This window comes from Schistocerca nitens, chromosome 2 (genome assembly GCF_023898315.1).
Source record: "Schistocerca nitens isolate TAMUIC-IGC-003100 chromosome 2, iqSchNite1.1, whole genome shotgun sequence".
Classification (NCBI taxonomy): domain Eukaryota; kingdom Metazoa; phylum Arthropoda; class Insecta; order Orthoptera; family Acrididae; genus Schistocerca; species Schistocerca nitens.
In genome coordinates this window covers 10892122-10916126 of record NC_064615.1, presented here as the reverse complement: position 1 = coordinate 10916126, position 24005 = coordinate 10892122, and the positions used below count along the sequence as shown (strand labels likewise).

Sequence of the window (24005 nt, the reverse complement as noted above, 5' to 3'; positions counted from 1 at the left end):
AATGTGTTCATTGAAAATTTGTGTGTGTGTGTGTGTGTGTGTAAGTATAATCTAACTTCTGCACCATTTCAGTGCAGTAATGTGTTCATTGTAAATAAGTATTACAATAGTTATATTACATGTTTATTCCCTTATAAATAAATAAAAAACCTTTTCATTTTAAATTCAGTGCATTAGTATTTGTAAAATGACTCTTAGTGTTAATTAAAAAATGACGATCATTCTACTTGGGACCTGTGGAATGGTACATTAGCTTATTTTTTTTAGTTGTAAATATTTGTCATGTATTGTTGTTTTTCTGACATGTTCCACGTCCTGGAGGACCTCCTCACTACGGATCAATTGGAATGAAAGTAAATCTAATCTAATCTAATCTATCTCCTTATCTCTGCTACAGACCCACTGATGAAACAGACTCACTTCTTCAATTCCCACCCCACTACAGTTACCTTAATGGAAAAAAAACTACTGCGTCCATCACCCCAAACCCCAGGAAGTAGCAACTGTATGGCAAGTCAGGCACTTTTCACTCACGATAAAAATAATATTTTAGGAGAATAAGTCAATTAAATTACCGAAAAACAAGATAACACGTTTACGGAAATTAGGCTTACTCTAGGCGGTATGTAAACAAAGCTGCTGCATTTAAAGTTTCTACATCCAGCAAATTAAATTTACGCTGCATTTCGCAAATAAAAATCAAAACAATGGAGGGATGTGCTGTTCTTAACTTGCTGGAAAGGAAAATGAATACTTAAATGAGATTCCTGATCTTCGACTCTCAGTCCGGCAAACGGTTTTAATCTGTCATGGTATTTCATTTCAGCACACATTCCACTGCACACTGAAACTTTCATTGTGGTTCCATTAACCTGTTTCTTCTTCTGGCAAAAGGTCCATAAATTCCATCCTCACCTATGCTTATTAATGCTTCCTCAATTCCTGATTAATGTGTCTATTTAATTTTTAACATGTGTTGCATATGAACTTCTTGTGACAACAATGATAACATATACAAGAGTTTAAGGACGACTATTCTATTCTGTCCGACGACACACATTCCCAGATGTCAAGCTAAGAGCAAATGTAAATGCTCGTCATCTATGCTTCATCTTTTAATTAAGATGGATAGCATATTGAAAACAAACCAGAAGAAATCTGGTCGTCTCGAGTGAAAATCGCTGGCGCCAGATGCATGTTTGGCGCCGGTTGTTAGTGCCGGATTGCGTACTGCTTCGCAATAGAAATAACGTAGAAAGAGTGTGACATCTTCAAGCTGTTGAACTTTGTTATGTGTGATTCGTGCATGACCGCATGTCGAGTTCCCGATTTGTTTACGTAGTACGTACTAAGTTAGTAGTGTTGGAACGCTGTTTTAATTAAGGCATGTCATTAACTGTTCTTAAGTGTCAACACGCATAATGGGGAGGAAAATTCCAGGGAAGAAACACAAAGGAGTGAAAGATCCACTGCAGCAGTTAGCCAAACGCAATCAGAGGTGAGTTATGGAAATAGAATTAATAGACAGTTAAAATTTTACTGCTGTGGGTACACCGGCACTATACCTAAGAGAATCGTACTGACACTGTAAGATTGCATTTTATTACCACAGAGTTTACCGACATCCTTCGTACAGGTGGGTCAACAGAAAGGTCCGATCTTACTCGTCGGCTTTGACCCGTGACGTAAGCGTGTTGTGGTGTGTGACGTCATTACGGCGCGGAAAACCTAATACATGGTTTGATGTACTCTTGTTTAAAGAACATGTATACGTAATATGAAGCAATTTGATGAACATATTGATCTGTAGCGTAGCCCACTTGAGGTTAGGTTGGGAGTTTTTTTTTTTGGAATGCGGCCGCGGCAGCGGCCGCCTATGATTCGAAAATTGATTTGACACTAATGAAGCCTGTGGGGGGATGGGGGGCACTGCAGACTCCCCCCACCGCATAACGACATATTTAGTTTCTCCCCACCCAAAAACCCCCAATTTCCCACGCTTGTCCCGTTACAGTCATTAGGCTTTTTGTGAAACTTGTGTATTTCAGTGTTTACAATACGTATTCGATGTTTTTATATCCGCCATATTGGAATTGTTGTTTATGGTCGTTTCCGCGGTATTTGTGACGTCGTGGGCCAAAGCCGACGGGTAAGATCGGACGCTTCTGTATTTCCTTGGAATTGTTGTTTATGGTCGTTTCCGCGGTATTTGTGACGTCATGGGTCAAAGCCGACGGGTAAGATCGGACGCTTCTGTATTTCCGTACAGGTTGGACAAACTTTATGTGCAGAGCTCCCGGCATCATACAGGATAACTAAACAGAATTGTTTACACTTTAGAGTGCTATTTCAGAACGTGCAGATTCGTGAATATTACTTTACTCCTTATTCAAGTTATATGAAAATGTAACGACTGCTTCATATTCTATTAGGACTCAAATATCGCACTAGTTATTATGATAAATTCTCCCAGTTCACGTCCCCTCACCCTCATTGTGTACCGCTGTCTGCCAACCCACCCACCCGTCTTTACCCCCTCTCTGCTCCTCTCGGTTTCCACTCCCCCTGCTCCTCCCCACCCTCACAGCCTTCCCTAACATTCAGCCTGCCATCTTTGTCCTGCCACCATCAATCGCTGCGTGGTCTATTGGGCAGTGTTCACTTCCCCCCCCCCCCCCCCCCCACCCTTACCCTGCTACACCTCCCCCTTCCCATTGCACTACAGATTGCTGCTTCCATTTGCTATTCGAACACACTTGCATTTGGGCCGAAGATTTCGGTCATGCGTACGTTAGGTGTGCTTGCTTGTGTGAATATGTGTGTGTTTCCTGTCTGAAGAAAGCCTTAGTTGAAAGCTCATTGTGTAACAACCTTTTCATTGTGCCTGCCTGCAACTCAGTGTGTCATCCTTATGGTGAGTAGCAGTCTATTCTTTTCGTATAATTGAAGTGACACTTTTAGCACAGTTTTAGCTACAATGAACTTTAATTGCAGTTTAGATTCTGTGTTTGGATTCCATATTTTAGCTTTGGTTTGGAAGACAAGTTTAACTTATGACTTATATTCTCTTTGCAGTTGGTGTCTTAATTCCATTTTTTGAGACCTTTATTTAAGGTGTGAGGCTTGATTTAACTAACCGGATTGTAAAGTGTTGTTCATGAGGACCACAGGTTCTTAGATCGTAAAAAGTTTCTTTGTGCGGCTGTTTTCCGCAGCAAGAGAAGGCGTTGTTATTTATAAAATAAATATTTCTTAGATTCTAGTCTGACGCAATATTAATATGTCAGGTGGGCTTAGGGAATTTGTAAATGACACTATTAAAGAGTTGTGGCTAGAATGTAAATATATGCTGTGGCTTACCAAACAAGAAAGCGCTGGTAGATAGACACAATAAAAAACACACACACAAATTCCAGGCTTTCGCAACCCAAGGTTGCTTCATCAGGAAAGAGGGAAGGAGAGGGAAAGACGAAAGGATGTGGGTTTTAAGGGAGAGGGTAAGGAGTCATTCCAATCCCAGGAGCAGAAAGACTTACCTTAGGAGGGGAAAAGGACAGGTATATACTCGCGCGCGCGCGCACACACACACACACACACACACACACACACACACACACACACACAGAGACATATATATATATGTATATGTGCAGGTGTGTGTGTGTATACCTGTCCTTTTTTCCCCCTAAGGTAAGTGTTTCCGCTCCCGGGATTGGAATGACTCCTTACCCTCTCTCTTAAAACCCACATCCTTTCGTCTTTCCCTCTTTCCTGATGAAGCAACCTTGGGTTGTGAAAGCTTGGAATTTGTGTGTTTTTTATTGTGTCTATCTACCAGCGCTTCCTAGTTTATGTAGGATAGTGACAATTTGATTGAGGAGTGGGAAAGCCAACAAATATCAAAAAGAAATAAAAATTGTGCTAGAAAATCAATCTATAGCATAGCTTGAGCTCAGTGTTCATCATTGACAGAATGTGCTGCAAATTTAATACACATGAGATGTGAATCCTGCTTTGTTATTTAGTTAGACGTATCCAGTTTTGGTATGAATATATTAGACATTTTGTCTGCTTCATAATTAAAATGTCTGCTTGTGTCTGTGTATGTACGGATGGATATGTGTGTGTGTGCGAGTGTATACCTGTCCTTTTTTCCCCCTAAGGTAAGTCTTTCCGCTCCCGGGATTGGAATGACTCCTTACCCTCTCCCTTAAAACCCACATCCTTTCGTCTTTCCCTCTCCTTCCATCTTTCCTGATGAAGCAACCGTTGGTTGCGAAAGCTTGAATTTTGTGTGTATGTTTGTGTTTGTTTGTGTGTCTATCGACCTGCCAGCACTTTCGTTTGGTAAGTCACATCATCTTTGTTTTTAGATATATTTTTCTCACGTGGAATGTTTCCCTCTATTATATTCATAATTAACACTATTTTTTTCGACAAATAAGTTAAGCAACGAGGTCAATTTAGAATTACAAAGTAGCTAAATATCCAATTATTTTAGCGCAAATTGTGTACATGGTCAACAGTGATAATGTGAGGCAGTTGGGAATGCAGTGTAGCTTGTATGAGGACCTTTCATTTTAATTTCTGTAGCCTGGAATATCTGCTTTCATTGTTGTATGTGAATACAAATTAGCACTTTTGCCTGTTGTAAATACTTTAGTCCTAAGTGTTTTGCAACTTTAAAAGTATACTAAATACTAGAAAATTCAAAAGTGATGATGGCTTAAATAGTGGTGGTGGCGGCATCCTCTGACAACAAAAGTGACCGAAGTAAATAATATGTCACTGTGGGTTAGGCCCTATATGGTGGTGCTCCCATTCCCACTAGTTTATCCTGTATCACATAAAGTTTCCGTGTCATGACAGTTAAAACCAATTGCGCCTGGTCTCCTGTAATCAGTTTCCTGAAACAGACAGGTAGAGGAACTCTAAGTGCTTTGGTATTTTATGAGGGTAATTCAAATTGAAATGGATTTTCAAGCCATGGATGGTGAAAGATCTTGCAATAGAGATGGATACCAGAACTGGAAGAACTGAAGGTTCTGATACCGTCTGCCAGCTTAGAACCACAATGTCAAGATTTTTCTTCTTATGGAGTGTGACAGCCACATTCAAGACGTGAACAGACGAAAACAATGTCAGTATATAAAATATAAACAAAATGATCCAAAGAACAACATGAGGCTAATGGGAAAACTTCCAGAATTAGGGATTTGGGGCAGGGACAAACAAAATGAAAGACATTCCTAATATAAAACACACAGAGCTATCCAAACAAAAACTTACTAAGAAATACAGTAGGCCTAAGCCAACGTCACATGAAATCCACAGAATTGGTATCTGAAGTTTCACTTCACCTATACATCTCGAATGAAGACAACATCACAGCTCACTCCAAAACCTCGTATTGAAAACTTTGTTTGACGTATGTTGCTAGAACCAACTCCACAATAGCAAAAAAAAACAAAATTTGCTGGCCTAGCTATTGTTCAAAACCTAACTTGACTCAAATAGCAAGAAACGTAGCTCCACAATGTCAACCAATCTTAATTAGTATTATTATCTGCAACAAGTAGCAAAACACAAATTCATACATCATTTGATTAACACCAGTTTCTGTATACAAACAAAACACAATCATGCAAGGAAATTGAACATGCATAGGCCGACGATACTTCTTACACTAAACAAAATGCATTTACCAACTTTAAATGCGAACATCACAATCAGCTGACACACAAATCTAGGCTTGCTGAAAGAACAAACATCTAAACATGCAAGCATGTGCACACACACACACACACACACACACACACACACACACACACACACACACACACACACGACTGTAGTCTGACGCCACTGAGGCCACACTCATTCAAAATAAGCTGGGAACCGTGATGTCACCTAACACAACAAATTCCATCACAGGTTAAAGCTGATGTCTGGTACAGCACATTAGGTTGACTCCAAGAAATGAGTGACTGTCAGTTGACCAGAGAAAGTAGTGAGATGGGGATATATAATAAGCTGAGGACGTGCCACAACGTATGAAGGACAAAAACAAAGATGTAGCACATAATGCATTTTTCGCACTGTGCAATACTAGTAACCTTTCAACGTTGAAGAGATGTGTGAGTTGTTGTTTCGTACCTGACCTTTTTGGATCCTGTAGTTGATAGTATGTCATTGTGTATTATGTGGAAATGAAGATACAGAAATGAATAAAACTAATACTACTATATTTACAATATGGAAAGGATAGATTTCTACTCACTACATATAGGAAGCTTCAGCTGCAGACAGGTTCAGTGAAAAGGAGTGCAAAACACACACACACACACACACACACACACACACACACACACACATGGCCACTGTCTCTGGGTGCTGGAGCCCAGCTGCAATATGCTGTTATTTCATATACTGTGAGAGTTTAATTTTAATACATTTTTCTTTTAGTCTTTCAGCAAAAGTCAATGCACCACCAACCCAACCAGATGATCAGACTGTTCCAAAAAGTTTAATACGTCTTATGAAGTTAAAAGATGATGTTAAACAAGGAAAATTCAAGCACAAGAAGAAGAGGAAGAAGCGGAAAGGTGGGGAGTGGCTTATAGACACCGAAGTCCTTGCTGAAAAGGACCATAAAGTACCTGGTATGACGCGGCCTGACAAACCTGTGCCACATCTGATTCAGAGACCTGGTGAATCAGAGTTCCACTTCTTACGTCGAATAGAGCAAGCTTGTCATGTATGTATTCTTTTTAAAAAATATGATATACTGTTTGCAATTTTGCTCGCATGTAGTTGATTTATGACCAGTTCCAGTGAGAGCTATACTCATTTCTAACTTGGTACTGAAAATAGTTTGGAAAACTGAATTTGGTTGATTTTGACTTGTGTTATAGACTTCCTGACATTTTTCAAATTAATAGTAGTAGTTGAAGAGAGAACTTAAATCATACATTAAGACATATGAATATACGCGGGTGTTTAATGAGGAGGGAGCAGGTGGTCAATAGTGGCATTATTGAAGGAACTATTCCGGCATTTGCTTTAAGAGATTGTTTAAAAAAAGAAAACAACAACAACAACAAGGGAAACCTAAAGCCTGGCTGGACAGAGCATGAGCCTCCATCCATCCAGGTATGAGGTCAGTGTCTAAACAGATACACTAAATCAATATGCAGTTACTTTAGGACTACAGCCTTGTTGCTATGCCTCTGTTAGATCACCCTGTCTTTTTTTCTGCCTGTCTGAAAATCTATGTTAGCATCTCCTCGGGATGAGTGAGATGTTGAATCCAGAAAATTCATGAGATATTGGTACACATGCAACAGCATGCACTACCAACATATTCCAAAATGTTACACATAAAAATGGGATTTTTCCTGGGCTCACACCTAGGTTTCTATTGGTGATAGAAAGATAGGTTCAAGTGTTTTGGATGGCACTTGGACTAGGGACCATTTGTATACCCAACAGAAGGATCATCTTACTTTAATTACCCTACAGTACAAGGTCAAAGTTTGAATATTTCAAACTTCCTGCTGTATCTGCAGGTAGCATGGTACCAGTGTGCATGTTGGAGCTGTAGGAGAAATGGGGAAATGTGGGAACCCACTGTTGGGAGAGCTGCCTGCTGAAGGGTAACCCAAACTAATGGTAGGCAAACGAAATACGACAAACAGACTGTTGGACAAGACAATGGACCAGGGCAAGAACAGACAATCTACACGACAGGGAGGTGCTGCGCAAAGTCATTGGCACAGCGATGACAAGAAGACCAAGAGCAGTGGAGAGAGAAATCCGAGGTGTGACGAAGGAGCAAAGAGAGTAACTGGATGACAAGCAGCAGTAGATGCGACAAGGCGTCAGCATTAGAACATTGTTCTCTGGGATGTTGAATTGGAGCCAGAATAATGTATCCAATGGTTTGTGATCAGTAATTGGGGAGAACTTTGCTCCAGAAAGGTAGACCTGAAATTTGTTAACAGCAGGCACTTGCCAGTGTCTCGTTTTTGATCTGTGAGAACTTGCACTGTGAAGGAGCCAACCCCTTGGACATATGTGCAATTGGCTGTTTGGAGCCATCCTCATTTGTACTCTGATGCCATAGACAGATGTGTTGGCCGCCACAACTGAGGGACTTTCAGGAGAGAAGGGGTGGATTTCAGCATGGTTTTTAATTGGGTAAGAGTCTGATCATAGGCAAGGGTCCAGTTGTAGGCCACTTCTTGTTTACGTGAGTGTTGAGGGATTGCACAGCATGGGCTGCTTGGGGGAGGAACTTGTAGTAGTAGTTGACATTACTCAAAAACACCAGGTGTTGGTGTAAGTTCCTGGGGCAGATGGCAGCGTCATTTCGATCAATAAACCAGACTCTGTCTTGGTGAACTAATGCCCCAGATAGTCCACTCTCATTTCCTCAAATACCATCAACACTTCCTCAAACACCAATGCAGACCTGTGTCCAGCAGGGTTGTAAAGAGAGTGTGGAGGTTTTGCAAATGCTCCTTGCAGGAGGATCCTGTAACAATGGTATCATCCAGATAATTCACACAAGCTGGAATGGGCTCCTGTCAGTTGTTCCAGATACCTTTGGAAAATTTTGGGGTTCAAGGTAATGCCAGAGGGAGGTGCTTGTACTTTTATAATCCAAAAAATGTGTCGATGACAACAGTATTGAGATACCTCATCAAAGAACAATTGAGGGTAAGTATCGACAAGGTCAGTCTTTGAGTAGTATTCCCTACCAGCAAGTGTGGTAAGGTGGTCTTCCATCTGGACGATAGGATAAGTTTCGACCAGTGATTGAGCCTTGAAATCGAAGGGAACCATTTGGCTTCCCGATTGTGAGTGAAGTGTCCCATGTGCTAGATTCTATGGGATTGATATCTCCAACAGCCTGGAGATGATCAAACTCGCGCTTCACTGCAGTATGTAAGGCCACCGGAATGAGTCCGGTGTGGTAAAAACGAGGCATGGCGTCTGGCTGAAGGGTGATGTGTGCTTGGAAATCTGAGGTGCAACCCAATTCCAGCTTAGATGGAGATGCAGATGCTGAACAAAGAGTGTCCAGTTCCTGGAAAGGAACTGTGGTGGATACGAGCTTGACTTTGTCGGAGATAAAAAACCCAAACAGTGTAAAGGTGTTGAGGCGAAAAATGTCAGTAGTTTATGGGGGAGGGGGATAGAGCTATCCCTGCCAGCCACCAAATTCTGGGAGGGTAGAGACAGTTTGGGCAATCACAGTTGTACGTACATTACCATATCGATCAAAAGAAACGGTGGCCCCTGTGTCCAACTGGAAATTGCAGCCCTCACTATAAATGTGGAACATGAGAAGTAACTTCCACATGAAAGTGAAGTCAAGCGGGACTGCTGACTGCAGCACATTTACGGTGTCCTGCTGACCTCGTGGGGCGGGATGGGAATAGGTCGTGTGACTGCAACACACCGATTTAAGATGACCCTCTTTGCCACAAAGCACACAGGATCCCCTAGCGATCTGGACAGTCTACCTGGGAGTGGGTGGAAAAACATTGTGGGCATGAAGCAGTGATCCCTGTGATCTGCGACTAGGTACAACCGGAGGCTCAGATACCACAGAAACATCAGACACAGATGAATCATGGTGGTGTTGCATTGGAGCTATCGTATGCCTGCGGCACAAGAGTGGAGTGCATGGTGGATTGTCCTCTGTAAACTTGTGGCCTTGCTATGAGTCGTTCAATACCTGCCTGCACGATTTCGAATGAGTGTGTTATGGGCGAAGTGTCCCCCAACTAGTGTTTATCTGGTTTCAGTGCTTCAGTGAGGATCTGGTGTAAGCTTCACCACCACGTCACAAATCAAAGTGTTTGCAGCTTTGCTAGCTTGATTGGTGCAAGTGAAATTGCATTTGCATTTGAGACCTGGTGAGCCATATGATTGTTTTGGCTGTTTCTGGTATTGATGGAACTTGAACCTAGAGGCAACTCCGTGGTATCTCTTGGAATACTAATTATCGAACAGAATGCGTATCTCCTGGAAGGAAGCCACGCGGGAGTGACTGCGTGATTTGGGGCACCATGTCATGGATTGTACGGTCCCTCCCGCCGGAGGTTCGAGTCCTCCCGCAGTCGTGGGTGTGTGTGTTGTTCTTAGCATAAGTTAGTTTAAGCACTGTGTTAAGTCTAGGGACAGATGGCCTCAGCAGTTTGGTCCCTTAGGAATTCACACACACATTTGAATATCCTGGAAGAGGAGTGTGACTTAGTCTGACAGAGGGGCCAACTTTTGGAGCAAAAAGAATGTTTCTAGTGAAGTCCAAGACTAAAACACCGATTGCTGCGATGAATCATCTGTGACTGAAACACTGTAAAATGCTGTTTCAGATGATGCAAGTGTGTGTCCCAGTCCTCCTTAGCATCATTGAAAGATGGAAGTCACAGAGGAGATCTGGGGGCATCAGTAGTGGGAGGCCTGGTGTAACTGGGTCTTGTGTGCTTTAAGGTGTCTGCCTGAATCTGAAGCGGTTTTTGTAACTAGTCTAACTGGAGCTGCTGCATTAACTGCTGCTGTTGCTGCAGCAGGCAAGCTAATTTAGCATCTTTGTTACTAAATAACTTCCTTTCCCTCGTCGTCAGTGCTATATCTGCAGGTAGCCGAGAATTGGTGTGCATGTCTGAGCTCTGGAAGAATGGAGAAATAGAGGAAGCTGCCAGGCAGGGGGACCACCTAAAGAAAAGTAACCCAAACTAACCAAAGATGAATGAAATGCGACAGACAGACTGTGAACAAGACAACGGACCAGGACAAGGTCAAATAATATAGACGACAACAAGTTTAGCTTAAACTCCAGCTACCACAGTGATTGTATTTCACAATTCTGCAGGTGTGGTGACAGATTATTGACTACTGTTTCTTTGTTTCCTTCATTATATTGCTTGGTCTTGAGATTTTTTTCGGTATTTATTGTGTTGCAATCAGAAAATGGGAGAGTGGATCTCATAATTCTTGAGACATGTCTTTTTGCGTTCTCTCACTGCTGCTTAAAACCAGCTGTTGACAGAACCCCTTAAATTCCCATTATATTTGATGTGGAGCACTGGCAAACGCTCTCCATACATCAGGTAAATAACGCCATTGCCCATATTCATAACTTTTACATTTTAATGCTTAATTTTGTGTAGAAGTGGGAACTGATATTGTGATAATTGGCAAGGAACATACAAAGGGCATGCTGAAAAGTAGTGACTCCAAATTTCTTATTTGAAAATTCTTAAAGCTTTTAAATAAAATAAACATTATTGACATTTTACATCATTATTCTTCAAGCCTACGTGTTTATTTCTCACCGTATACACCCTGGCAATGAACACATTTCTCCCAGCAACAGACTGCTCGTTGATACCATCACTGTGGACTGTTTGACTTTGTTTATGGAGCCATGGCCTCACCTCTCCCTGGACAACCTCATCACTAGCAAAGTGAAGTCCTCGAGGGTGTTCTTTAAGTTTTGGATACAATTTTCATCCAGATAGGATCAAGTTGGGACTGTATGGAAGATGATCGATGACAGTAAACCAGGGTGACTAATTGTCGCAGATGCCACAGTCCTTGTGTGTGGTTTGGAATTGTCATGCTGAAGGAAAGGGTGCTCCATTACAGGACAAACTCTTTGAATCCTAACTCGATTACAGCATGTTGTTTCTCATGCACTGGTATAGTCGTCTTACAAACCACTATGTTACATGCTACAATTCAGAGTGCTCTAGCAGTAAAGGACTGCAAATATGTAAACTTGGAGAATAAAATGTAGAATGTTAATAACATACATTTCATTTGAAAATCTTTTAAGTGTTTCCAAATAAAAAAATCAGATGTGTCAGTTTTCAGCACACCCTTGTAGATTTCAAAATTCATGTTGGTGGGTAAGTTTGTAACTCAATTTCAGGACCATGTATTTTGTAGACAGTATTATGTTCTTTGTTATAAACATAGTCCGTATCAGTTCAGGCAGGCAAGGAAAAAAATCTTACCTTCATAGTCTCGGATGTTATTGAATTTAGCACATATTAAAATGAAGGACTAAGTAAGACACACTCTCTTTTTTTTTTCTCCAAAGAGTTTTCTGCTCTGAGATACAGCCCTCCAAAGATGACACTGCACATACCATTTTTGAAGATGCAAATTTCGGAAAAAAATTTAAAATGCTGTATCTCAGGCACAGTTCTAGATATTTTGTTGTTTTTTTTTATTTGAAAGATAATTGCTTTATAATTATAAAGAAATCCTCCGTTTGGATTTATCTGTCAAAGTACTTTTACTATAGAGTTCTGAACTTTTTTATAATGTATGGAAAAAAATTTTTTTTTCAGTAATGCCAATCCATAAAATTTTGATTTTTTTTTTTTTTTTTTTTTCTGTTTGTTAGTACCATATAGTTCTACATTCCCTGAAAAGGAGAGCTTCCACTTTTATGTTGAACAGCTTTTACAAACAACTGAAATTTGTACCGTACATAAAACCTGTTTTATCATCACATTATCACATAAGTCTCATAAAAATCAAAACCTAGCCTTATTTAACATAATCTTAGTTTTTAAAGATGAGTAAGCGACTCTTTTTTTCAAGCATTTTAAATGGTTCCAAAATGTATGTGAAAGGTCCAAAGACTTAAAGGTTTCAATTTAGACAACTTCTGTGCACTCAGTTTTGTACTGAACTTAGCCAGTCAATGAACTAAAAATGTGTTCCACTGCTTCAGTGTCTTCCTTTGATATAGAATGATGCCTTCTTGTTGAACCAATAGGAACCGGAGCACTTAACAATCTTCAGAACGTTGTGAACTGGAAGTGAGCACTGGTGGCGTTGTAGCTGTCTTTCAGCTAAAAACCTATATCCAGTAGCTGGTCTATGTGGTAGCATAAAGTTCACTATAAGTTTGTTTAACTCGTAACTGGTGTCTATAATCTGTGAAATCCACCTGTCACAGTCAGACACACATGCCACAAACATCCACCTTCTCAGGTTGTGATCTGAATATTGTCCTGCTGTTTCTGAGGTGTTGGCTGAACAAATGAAATTTCTTCTTTCTTGCTCTTTAATGTGCCATTATGAGTTTGCCCATCACTTTTGAGTCCAAAAATGTGTGTTCTGAATTCCTTTCACAGGAGAAGTTTGGACAATTCTTCTGACAGAATTCTTCGATTTACTCTTTGGACAAAAGAAAGAGGGCTGTGGATGTGTAAGATGTCATGACTCTCGTAAAATCCTCAGCATTCTGAATCACAGCTGTATTTGGTCTGGAAAGATTATGTTTTGTAGCATGGTGCTCCAGCAGGCCTCTTACACTGTCACAAGGCCCCTTCCTGTGACCAGTAGCACTGTATACCCAGTCAGTTGGCACAAGTGACTTACTCAATTCAAACAGCTGGTAACAGTTTTTAAAATGAGAAGGAGCACCATCAGAAATAATGATGATCTTCTCTGCCCCTGTTTGCAGTTGAAGAATTTTGTGCATTGTTAGCAAAGCATGTGCTGAGTCATGTCCTGTGTCTTCACATATAACTGCAACACTTGCGGTCTTGTTTTAAAAATATGTCACTCCTGTAAAAATTGAAACCTGGTCATTACTCCAATGATACCTTTGTACTTCTTGTGGGAGAGTTACAGACCAGTTCTCAGCAAAATCACAGTGAAGCACTAAACATAGTTCTTCACCCTTTCACTTCTACAATGTATTGGTGTTGCAATTTCTTCAGATGCTGGTGTGTTACTACTTTAACTGACAATTTACCAAGTTCATCAATGAAACTGTCAAAGGCAACAGTTTTCTTGATTAGTTTATTTTCCTCCCATTCACATATGTAATTTCTGCAGAGTTATCTGCCACGTCTTCCAGGCCAAGTGTCTGTAAAGGCAGTCCTCCCTTTCCAGGGCAGTCGCCACATTCTTGAAACAAACAAGTCTCTCGCTTTACGTCACAGACTACTAATGACTTCACACACCCAACCAATATGTCACATGCTCCAGTAACTTATTTAAATTTACCACACACAGTTCAAAATTTGCACTGTACACACGTTAACAGACATTTCTAGGTGGGTGTGGGACTACCCACTTAGGTTGCAGTGCATAAAATTTTGACCTTCCAATATGTGAAGTTATATAGTTGCTCTTATAAATTGCAAAAGTTTCTTTAATATTGCGAGTCGTGTACTTCTTCACTTTCACAACTTTTTGACCTTCTACTGTTACATTTATAGTGTCTTTTTTGTTGGCACTCTGGTGAGAACAGTCCCATTTATCTGCCAGATAAAATGACTGCACTATTTGAACTTGAGCTGCTTCTACAGGGTGACCATAATAGGGATCTGGTCTTCCAAAGACTCCTTTTACAGACCTCACATTTCTTGATTTGTTTACCGCGTACTTTGATACTGATGGAACGTGGTTCAAAATTGTTTTCTTTGAAAATGTCTCAGGAATAAGAATTAAAACTTGCACCTTTTCACTCTAGGATGCACATTATTTAACAGCTTAATTGATATTTGTGAAAAATTCCTGGCAAGAGCTGCAAGAGTGTTTTGGTTCCTTTTTTTTTTATGATGGAATTTTTATTTTGAACAGTGTGGTCAGTTTTGCTGTAGTGTATACATCCATAGCTTTAGTAATTTCTGTGCGCTTTCTTGATGCATAGAGCTTGTGACTCGACTTCACTGACCACGGTTTCTTAACAGGACTAACACCTACCTCTGTAGTTGACTGATTCACAGTATTTAATTCTTCCTCTATTGATGCAAAATCTGCATCATCATGGGAGGCTTCACCTTGTTCAGATACTATCATTGTTGTCTTTGAAACAGAGTCTTCAAATAAGAACACTTATTCCTAACCTGATTTTTTTGTGATGTGTGAATAGTCAGTACACTTCACTCTTCTCTGGCCCCAGTCAGAAAACATTTCAAACAGTCCTTTTCACAAAACACACTGCAACTGGTAAATTCCTCACAAAAACACAGAACTCACTGGATAGTCTCAGATTTCTTAGAAGCCTCTTCCATAAACACATTAGTACTGAACAGTTACAATACAGAAACCGTGAATAAATAACCACGACAAAGAAACTGACAAGAAACTACAACAAAGTGTAAGAAATATCTGCAACAACAAAAGTGAAAAGAAATAACTGCAACAAAGAAAGTGATGAGAAATAACTGCAACAAAGACAGTAGACATAAACATTGTAATAAAGAAATTGGTAAGAAACAACTTCAGTGAAGACATACATTACCATTTTTTAAATAAACCTGTCCAACTTAAAAGTGGATGCTCTCCTTTACAGAGAATGTAGTACTATGTGGTACTAAAAACAGAAAAAAATCTTTTATGGATTGGTATTTTTGGAAAAAAAATTCTGTAAATTATAAAAAAATTCAAAAGGCGACAGTAAAAGAACTTTGACAGATATGTCCAAACAGATGATACCATTGTAATCATAAACCAATTATCTTTCAAATAGAAAAAAGTCTAACAAAATATCTAGAACTGTTACAAAGATTAAGCATTTTAAAAATTTTCCCAAATTCTCATCTTCAAAGTGGTGTTCGCAGTGTCATCTTTGGAGGCCTGTATCTTGGGACAGGAACTTTTTTTTGGAGAAAAAAAATGTTTCTTACTTACTCCTGAATTTTAACATATGTTAAATTGAATAACATCAGAGACTATCAAGGTAATGCCACTTCCTGAAGCGAATCGGATTATGCCTCTAGTGAAAAACTATCCACTGTCTGGCCATTCTTATATTTGAATTATTGTCATTGTGAGATATAGAGCTGATAAATTTATTTTAAGTTGGAAAGCTCTTTGTCACTGCAACCTCAAATGAACTCACTTCGTATTTGCTTTTGTTTAGAATATTAAAACTTTTATTGGTATAGTAGGAAAAACTGCAATGTATTCAATGTTTATCTCTGGTTTTGTGTATTGTGTCGTGAATGCAAATGTTTTTGCATAGTTGGAACTTTCACTTTGTTTGCCATTCCTGTTTCACGCTGTAGGCATTTCAGGAAATTGTAATGCAGTAATTGGGTATCTCTGACGTAACTTTATTATTGTAGAGAAAGTGATTTTTTTAGGTTGCGGCAAAAGACATAGTAATAATTAGCACCCAAGCCAAATTAATATATGGCCTGGCAAAAAATAATAAAGAGTAATAAAAAAACGTATCAAAAATACTAAACAGAACAGGTTTTGTAGTTATCATGTAAGAAAATCTTAAATACTGTGAAAATGGGAAAGGTTGGGTCATAACCAGCTAGTGGCCAAGTTAATGCTGGTGCAAAAGATGTATATAGCTTGACAAGGAACAAAAATTTACAATCCATTAGACTTTTGTGCATTATCAAATAAAACAGAAATAGCTTCATCGTGAAACCACTATATGCTGCTTGATGAATATAGTCATTATTAGACAACTAGTTTCATATGTCACTGTAATTACCAAGCCTATATGAGATTCATTATCTCCAAAATTATAGGGAAAGGATATTATACAGTGTATCCAACTACTGGTTATCTGTTACATAAAATAGAGGGCAAGACCTTAACCAAACTAGAAAGTTAGGTGTTCCTTTACAAAATGTGTCATACCTAATAGTCATATAGCAGCAGCAGCACAATCTGGTGGGTCCTCTTGCAGGAGAAGAAATCATTGTTGCCCAATCAGGAGACACGTAAATTGCACTTTCTCATATCAGCAGCTATATCACAGTCAGACAATATGTTTTAGTAACTGCAGCGTGTTTGTCACTTCTAGCCACTCATCCTCTGACTGAAGAATTACTCTGTGCCTCAGAAGTGATGACAAAACTGTGGTGGCAGAAATGCATAAGTCTTTCCATGGGCAAAGCAGATGCCACACTGAGAGGAGTCATAAGAATACTAAGCACGTGGAATTCACTTTAAGGGTTATCACTAGGAAAACACTTGATGGGCTAAGTCTTGATCATTGTTTGTTAGTCCAGGATCTTTACCAAGTTGTATTAATGGAAGATTCAGATAATAGCTGTGTACCAGAATGAGATTTTCACTCTGCAGCGGAGTGTGCACTGATATGAAACTTCCTGGCAGATTAAAACTGTGTGCTGGACCGAGACTCGAACTCGGTCTGGCACACAGGTTTAAGCTGCCAGGAAGTTTAATAGCTGTGTATTTTGTCATGGATTTGGTTAGTCAGTTTAAGAAACATTGTGAAAATGCTCAGCAAATTCCAGTGGGGACATCACAAGGAAGATTTGCATTGTAGAGAGCCTTGCTCTCAGAATTCTGAGACCTTTTCCAGTAAGAGTAAAGAATTACATTATGTCCTCCAACATATGTGTGTGATGACTACAAGGGAGGATAGATTAAGAACAACCCTTTTTCCCACATACCATTTGTAAATGGAATGGGGAGATGACAAAGTAATGCTGGTACGTCAAATCCCTCTACGTGCTGAACTGGTGTTTCCAGAGTATGGATATACATGTACTGCTTTTCAAAGTGTTTAATAAATGTACTCATCTGACAGATAATTCAAGCATCCACGACTCCAACCTTCATAGGCATGGAAAGTACCAGATGATGAAACAATGGAAAGTCTAGAATGGATAACAACAATATGAAAAGAACGGGTTTCTACACACCACATACAGGAGGCATAGAGCTGCTGACATACACAATAAAAAGATTACTAAACTTTTAGCTTTCAGACAAAAGAGTCCTTCCTCAGAAGTGGAAAACAAATGTGTACAACTGCAGCCTCCCCCCCCCCCCCCGCCCCCCCACCTCTCTCTCTCTCCCTCTCTCTCTCTCTCTCTCTCTCTCTCCTCTCAGACACACACACACCCGCACACGGATACTGTCCATAGTCACTCAGGCCCTATTGTTCGCTGTACTTGAGGTTGAGGGCAGCAGCAATCCAGGGTGGGTAGTGGGTTAAGGAGGTGGCATGGCATGGGATGGGAAGGGGAAGCTGTTGTGCTGCTGTGCAAGTGATTAGGGATATGGTGAGGAGAGGTTAGGGCTGCTAGGTGTGGAGGCATGAGGCTGTGCGGGGGGAGAGGGAAAGGAGAGGGAGAGATGTAGAGAAGAAGAAAATACTAGTACGTATGTTTGTGGAATAGAAAGTGTGTGTAGTGTGGCTCTCCCTGAGAGTATATGTTCCGTCAGTTACAGGAATGGTGGTAGGAGGATGCATTGGGCAAGTGTGGGGCTGGTCACAGGGCTAGGAGGCAAAGAGTAGGGAAATGCGTGTAGAGCAGGGATTAACAACTCTAGCATTGGCAAGGTGGTGTTGCATAACACTGCCAGTGTCTTCACACCTCAATGCCTGTACAAGGAATCTTTCCTTTTTACACAAAGCGGTAGGTGCAAAAATGGCAGCTGGTAAAAGGAAATCCCACCCATTTTCATAAATTGTCATCTGTGCAAGATGCTATTGTTCACATGGTGTTCACATATTTTAGTATCCCTGTGGAGAAAGAATTTGACAATGTGTTCAAGATCTGATGGCATTAGAAACTGGTTTCGATTTGTTCTCCTCTCCATATTTAGCAAATATTGAAGAGACTCATTCTGAACTAAAACTAGAAATTATTGACCTGCAGTGTGAGAGAAAATAAAAAGACAAATATCAGTACAAGAAAAACATCTTGGAATTCTATACACATATCTCTCAGGAAAATTTCATCATTTCCACAAACAGGTGGCTACAATAATAAATATTCAATTCTATGTGTGCTTTTGAACAGTTGTCGTCTGCAGTGAAAAATAAGAAGACGCCACTGGGAAACTCACTGTCTGATCACAATATAAACTGAATGCGGTGTCTACTATGTAAAAATAGAATTATTCTGGTTAAGGGAAAAAAATGCAAGAGAACCAAGAATCTTAAACTTTAATTGCGCCATTTTCTATAATAACTGACAAAGTAAAATAAGAAAAATGTGGAAGTATATGTTAATAAGATACTGTGGCAAGTGTGCATCTTTGTTTGTTTGTTTGTTTGTTTCATTAGCAATAATATTTGATACATGCAACTGTTCACACATTTAAATTGACTGACGAACATGTGACAACGGCTGTTGTGTTTCTCACTGGACTGTCCATTTGACTCCCCATTCTCCGCCACGCGCCAGTAGTTTGGGTATCATGCTCAACGCTCGCACTCTCCTGCTCACAGCTTGCTCTGTGAGTACGTTTCTCGTGATGCACTGGTGACTAGGATATTTCAGAGATAGGGGTTGATAAATAGCTAGTCTAAGTGAGTTGGTAGAAATATCAAACGGTATGCACCTCATTTCTGGACATGACTTAGGAAAACATAGTGCTGTTGAAATAATTGATTAATATATTGAATAACAGGATAGTACTGAGTAACAAGAAAGGGGTGTACTCCTAACTTTTTTTGAAGGATCATCAGTATCATTATTGGATGTGGCAGTCTGGGAAATGTGCTTTTGAACTAGACTGGTGGAATAATTATGTATAGTAGGCTGAGTTCAGAATGGTGGTGTATAATTGTAAAGAGTATGCATTTGAAGAAGTGTACTTGCCTTGACTGCTGTTTGCTTGTAGGTTAAATGTTATCAGAAGTGTGTAGCTGACCATTGGTCATCAAGGAAAGTGGCTTGAGATGTGGAATACGACCAAGTGAAATTTATTTGGGAGTATGTATTTAGAGATTCCAAAAATTTCAGTAGGCCAGCCTCACCATATGGCAGTTAATGTCATCAATGCATGTAAACCAAACAAAAGATTGAAGTTTTAAGAATCTGTGGAAAGCCCCTCCAAGCATGCGGGCATAGGAAGAATCCATCTTGGATCCTATGGCGATATCCTTGTTCTGTTCATTGTATGTCTGCCCCTTAATGGTAAAATACACTCCTGGAAATTGAAATAAGAACACCGTGAATTCATTGTCCCAGGAAGGGGAAACTTTATTGACACATTCCTGGGGTCAGATACATCACATGATCACACTGACAGAACCACAGGCACATAGACACAGGCAACAGAGCATGCACAATGTCGGCACTAGTACAGTGTATATCCACCTTTCGCAGCAATGCAGGCTGCTATTCTCCCATGGAGACGATCGTAGAGATGCTGGATGTAGTCCTGTGGAACGGCTTGCCATGCCATTTCCACCTGGCGCCTCAGTTGGACCAGCGTTCGTGCTGGATGTGCAGACCGCGCGAGACGACGCTTCATCCAGTCCCAAACATGCTCAGTGGGGGACAGATCCGGAGATCTTGCTGGCCAGGGTAGTTGACTTACACCTTCTAGAGCACGTTGGGTGGCACGGGATACATGCGGACGTGCATTGTCCTGTTGGAACAGCAAGTTCCCTTGCCGGTCTAGGAATGGTAGAACGATGGGTTCGATGACGGTTTGGATGTACCGTGCACTATTCAGTGTCCCCTCGACGATCACCAGTGGTGTACGGCCAGTGTAGGAGATCGCTCCCCACACCATGATGCCGGGTGTTGGCCCTGTGTGCCTCGGTCGTATGCAGTCCTGATTGTGGCGCTCACCTGCACGGCGCCAAACACGCATACGACCATCATTGGCACCAAGGCAGAAGCGACTCTCATCGCTGAAGACGACACGTCTCCATTCGTCCCTCCATTCACGCCTGTCGCGACACCACTGGAGGCGGGCTGCACAATGTTGGGGCGTGAGCGGAAGACGGCCTAATGGTGTGCGGGACGGTAGCCCAGCTTCATGGAGACGGTTGCGAATGGTCCTCGCCGATACCCCAGGAGCAACAGTGTCCCTAATTTGCTGGGAAGTGGCGGTGCGGTCCCCTACGGCACTGCGTAGGATCCTACGGTCTTGGCGTGCATCCGTGCGTCGCTGCGGTCCGGTCCCAGGTCGACGGGCACGTGCACCTTCCGCCGACCACTGGCGACAACATCGATGTACTGTGGAGACCTCACGCCCCACGTGTTGAGCAATTCGGTGGTACGTCCACCCGGCCTCCCGCATGCCCACTATACGCCCTCGCTCAAAGTCCGTCAACTGCACATACGGTTCACGTCCACTCTGTCGCGGCATGCTACCAGTGTTAAAGACTGCGATGGAGCTCCGTATGCCACGGCAAACTGGCTGACACTGACGGCGGCGGTGCACAAATGCTGTGCAGCTAGCGCCATTCGACGGCCAACACCGCGGTTCCTGGTGTGTCCGCTGTGCCGTGCGTGTGATCATTGCTTGTACAGCCCTCTCGCAGTGTCCGGAGCAAGTATGGTGGGTCTGACACACCGGTGTCAATGTGTTCTTTTTTCCATTTCCAGGAGTGTAGTTATTGGTAAGTATAAAGTTGATTAACGTGGGCAGGCATATGTAGGGAATCATCTGGGTGCTGGTTGAGATAATGTTCAGCAGTTGGCAGAGCAGGTACATGGGGAATTGTTGATATAGAGGATTTGGCATCAGTGGTGAAAGGTGAAAGCAAGGTGTGTGGTGGGAACTGGGGGGGGGGGGGGGGCGTATTTCAGATGATCTACGAAATGGTTGTTGTGTTACTTCTGATTGTTCAGATGCAGACTGTTTACACCAAAACAACACAGTTTCCACGACAGCCTACATAATTATCCCATGTGCTTAGTTCAAAAGAACATTTTCCAGGCCCTTACATCAAATCCGAGTATTGTTGACTCCTTCACAAAACAACTTAGGAATGCATCTCTTGTTGGTCATTATTGTCATCATCCTGAATGCCTTAATCAGCTGTTTCAATAGGGCTACGACTCCTTAAAATTATGCCTGGAAATTAGACCCATTCTGTCTGATATTTTGCCTGCCTCACCTAGATAGCTATTTGTTGTCCCCCAATCTCCAAAGTATTCTGGTCAGACCCAGTGTTCCTTCTACACTTCTTCCCTACCCTTGTGACTGTCCATGCTGTGAAATTTGCGTAATAGACCCTTGTACTACCACTTACTCTAGTACTGTAACTGGCAGAACATACATTACCAAAGCGAGAGCTAGCTGTGAAACGATACATGTTGTGTACCAGCTGTTCAATCTTCTACATTGGTATGACTACAGTCAAGTTATCAGTAAGGATGAATGTGGGTATAGACAGAGGGCATATAATGGCAGCACACAATATCATGTTGCAGAGCATTCTCTACAACATGGCTTGTGACCGCAGTGCTTGCTTCATCACAAATGCTCTCTGGACTCTTCCTCCCAACTCCAGTTTTCAGAAATTCACCAGTAGGAACTGGTTTTACAACAAGTGATTGGTTCTCGCCACTGACCTGGCTTCAATTTATATTTATTTCTGTGGTATCAGCATTTCTTTTCAGTAACTATGTCTTTTCTTCACTTGTTTTTATTTTATTTTCTTGTCCCCCTCATCGGATTACCATGTGTAAGACATTATTTTTACACACTTATTGATTCTTTAATGATGCTTTTTTAAGTAAGTTGTCTTGCAGATTGCCATATCTTCCACATTTAAGTTCTCATATTTTCAGATATCATCTGATGCAGGTACCAACAATCAGTCTTTTCTCTCATCTTGTTCATTAAGTCTTTGCAGACCCGAGTTTCTGGGAGACTTCTCCATGACTCTTCCCATTTCCTAAATTTCACATTCGTTTTCCTTCATCCTTCTTCCTTTCCCCTCAACCTACCTGCCAGGAAAAAGAGCCACTGCCCCTTAAGCATGCATGTTTCCACATATTTTGTGTGTTTTCTTGTGTAATGCTTATTGAGTAGATTTGTTACATTTTCAGTACAATTTATGAGTAACAGAAATTGCAGGATGTAAACAATAAGCAAAAATTATGTAAGGCAGCCACTTATCTGCTTGTGGTCTTAAGTACATGCAACCCCACAGACACCCAAATGTTGTTGCACTTGTAGCTGCCTTCCATAGTATCACCATAACTGCTGATCGTTGCCTTTGGGTGGCTGTTGGGTTGTATGTATCGCAGTGTGAACTGCAACTGAAAAAGACAAAGTTAGTAACATTTCAGAAACACACAGCAGAACAAAATGCAATGCCTTTTCTCATTGTATGTAAGTTTCAACGCAAATATGTATATTTACAATAATCTGTTTCAGGAAGTAATAAAAGAATCCCAGTTTGAGGATAAATTTGGAGTAAATGTTATAAGAGATACAGATACAGGTGAAGTGGTTAATGTTGTGAAGAAACCGAAGGATCCTGTTCTTGAGTTTGATTCAGCAAAGAAAAAGAAGAAAAACAATGATAGTGCAAATGCCACCGACAGTTTGTCGAAAACAGCTAGGAGGCGTCAAAAGAAACTGGAGAGGAAACAATTGAATAACAGTGATATGGAAAGAGATTTTGACATGTTTAAGGACAATGTGAAGTTTGGAGAGGTTGTCAGTGAACCTCCACAGTTGAAAGCACCAAAGGGAATCAAAAGCAATCCACTGGAATCAAAGGTAAGTTGTAATGAGTTGCTGCACAGAGACAAAGCAGAACGTCTTATTCTGTAGTCTCCTACAGTTCATTTGACTGTTCATGACAGTATTATATTGTATGTGGTGGATATGTTGTTTAAGTTCAGATAGTTATCCCTGACTTGAAAGATCCTTATAAAAGATGATGACCTTTACTACCGTTGTCTGTGTCCTCCATTTCTAAAAGTCTTGGTATATGTGAAATGGAGAATTTTAAAGAAGAATATGAATGTTTTCCTCATTTTTTGTGTGAGTTGTATAGTGTTAGATTCTCCTTTGCAATCTGGTCCCACTGCAGGCGAGAGCAGTGGAGTTGGACGCCTACTCGTGTTCTCACTCTTGTTTAGAGTGATTGCTCTTAAGAAGTATTTTTCCATTGTCTTTCTGCATAGCTATATTTGTGATCTTTTCTCTTCAGCAGTTGTCATAAGCACTTGGTAGGCTCTCATGGAATTAGGCTAATTGGAGAGAAAGTCTTCTTGTCATTAAAAACTTGTCTTTTGGTCATTTTTAATTTTTTT

General features: G+C 40.8%; 1 protein-coding gene across 1 annotated transcript in view; it reads left to right on the top strand.

Annotated features, from left to right (window-relative positions):
- Window positions 1-1292: 1292 nt before the first annotated feature.
- The window catches only part of LOC126234239 (coiled-coil domain-containing protein 137), a 35835-nt gene continuing 13122 nt past the window's right edge, over window positions 1293-24005 (top strand). Inside the window, exons 1-3 of the mRNA XM_049942930.1 lie at window positions 1293-1498; window positions 6466-6757; window positions 23119-23466. Coding sequence (XP_049798887.1) covers window positions 1422-1498; window positions 6466-6757; window positions 23119-23466 — 717 coding nt within the window. The 5' untranslated portion in view covers window positions 1293-1421. The remainder of the gene's footprint in view (window positions 1499-6465; window positions 6758-23118; window positions 23467-24005) is intronic.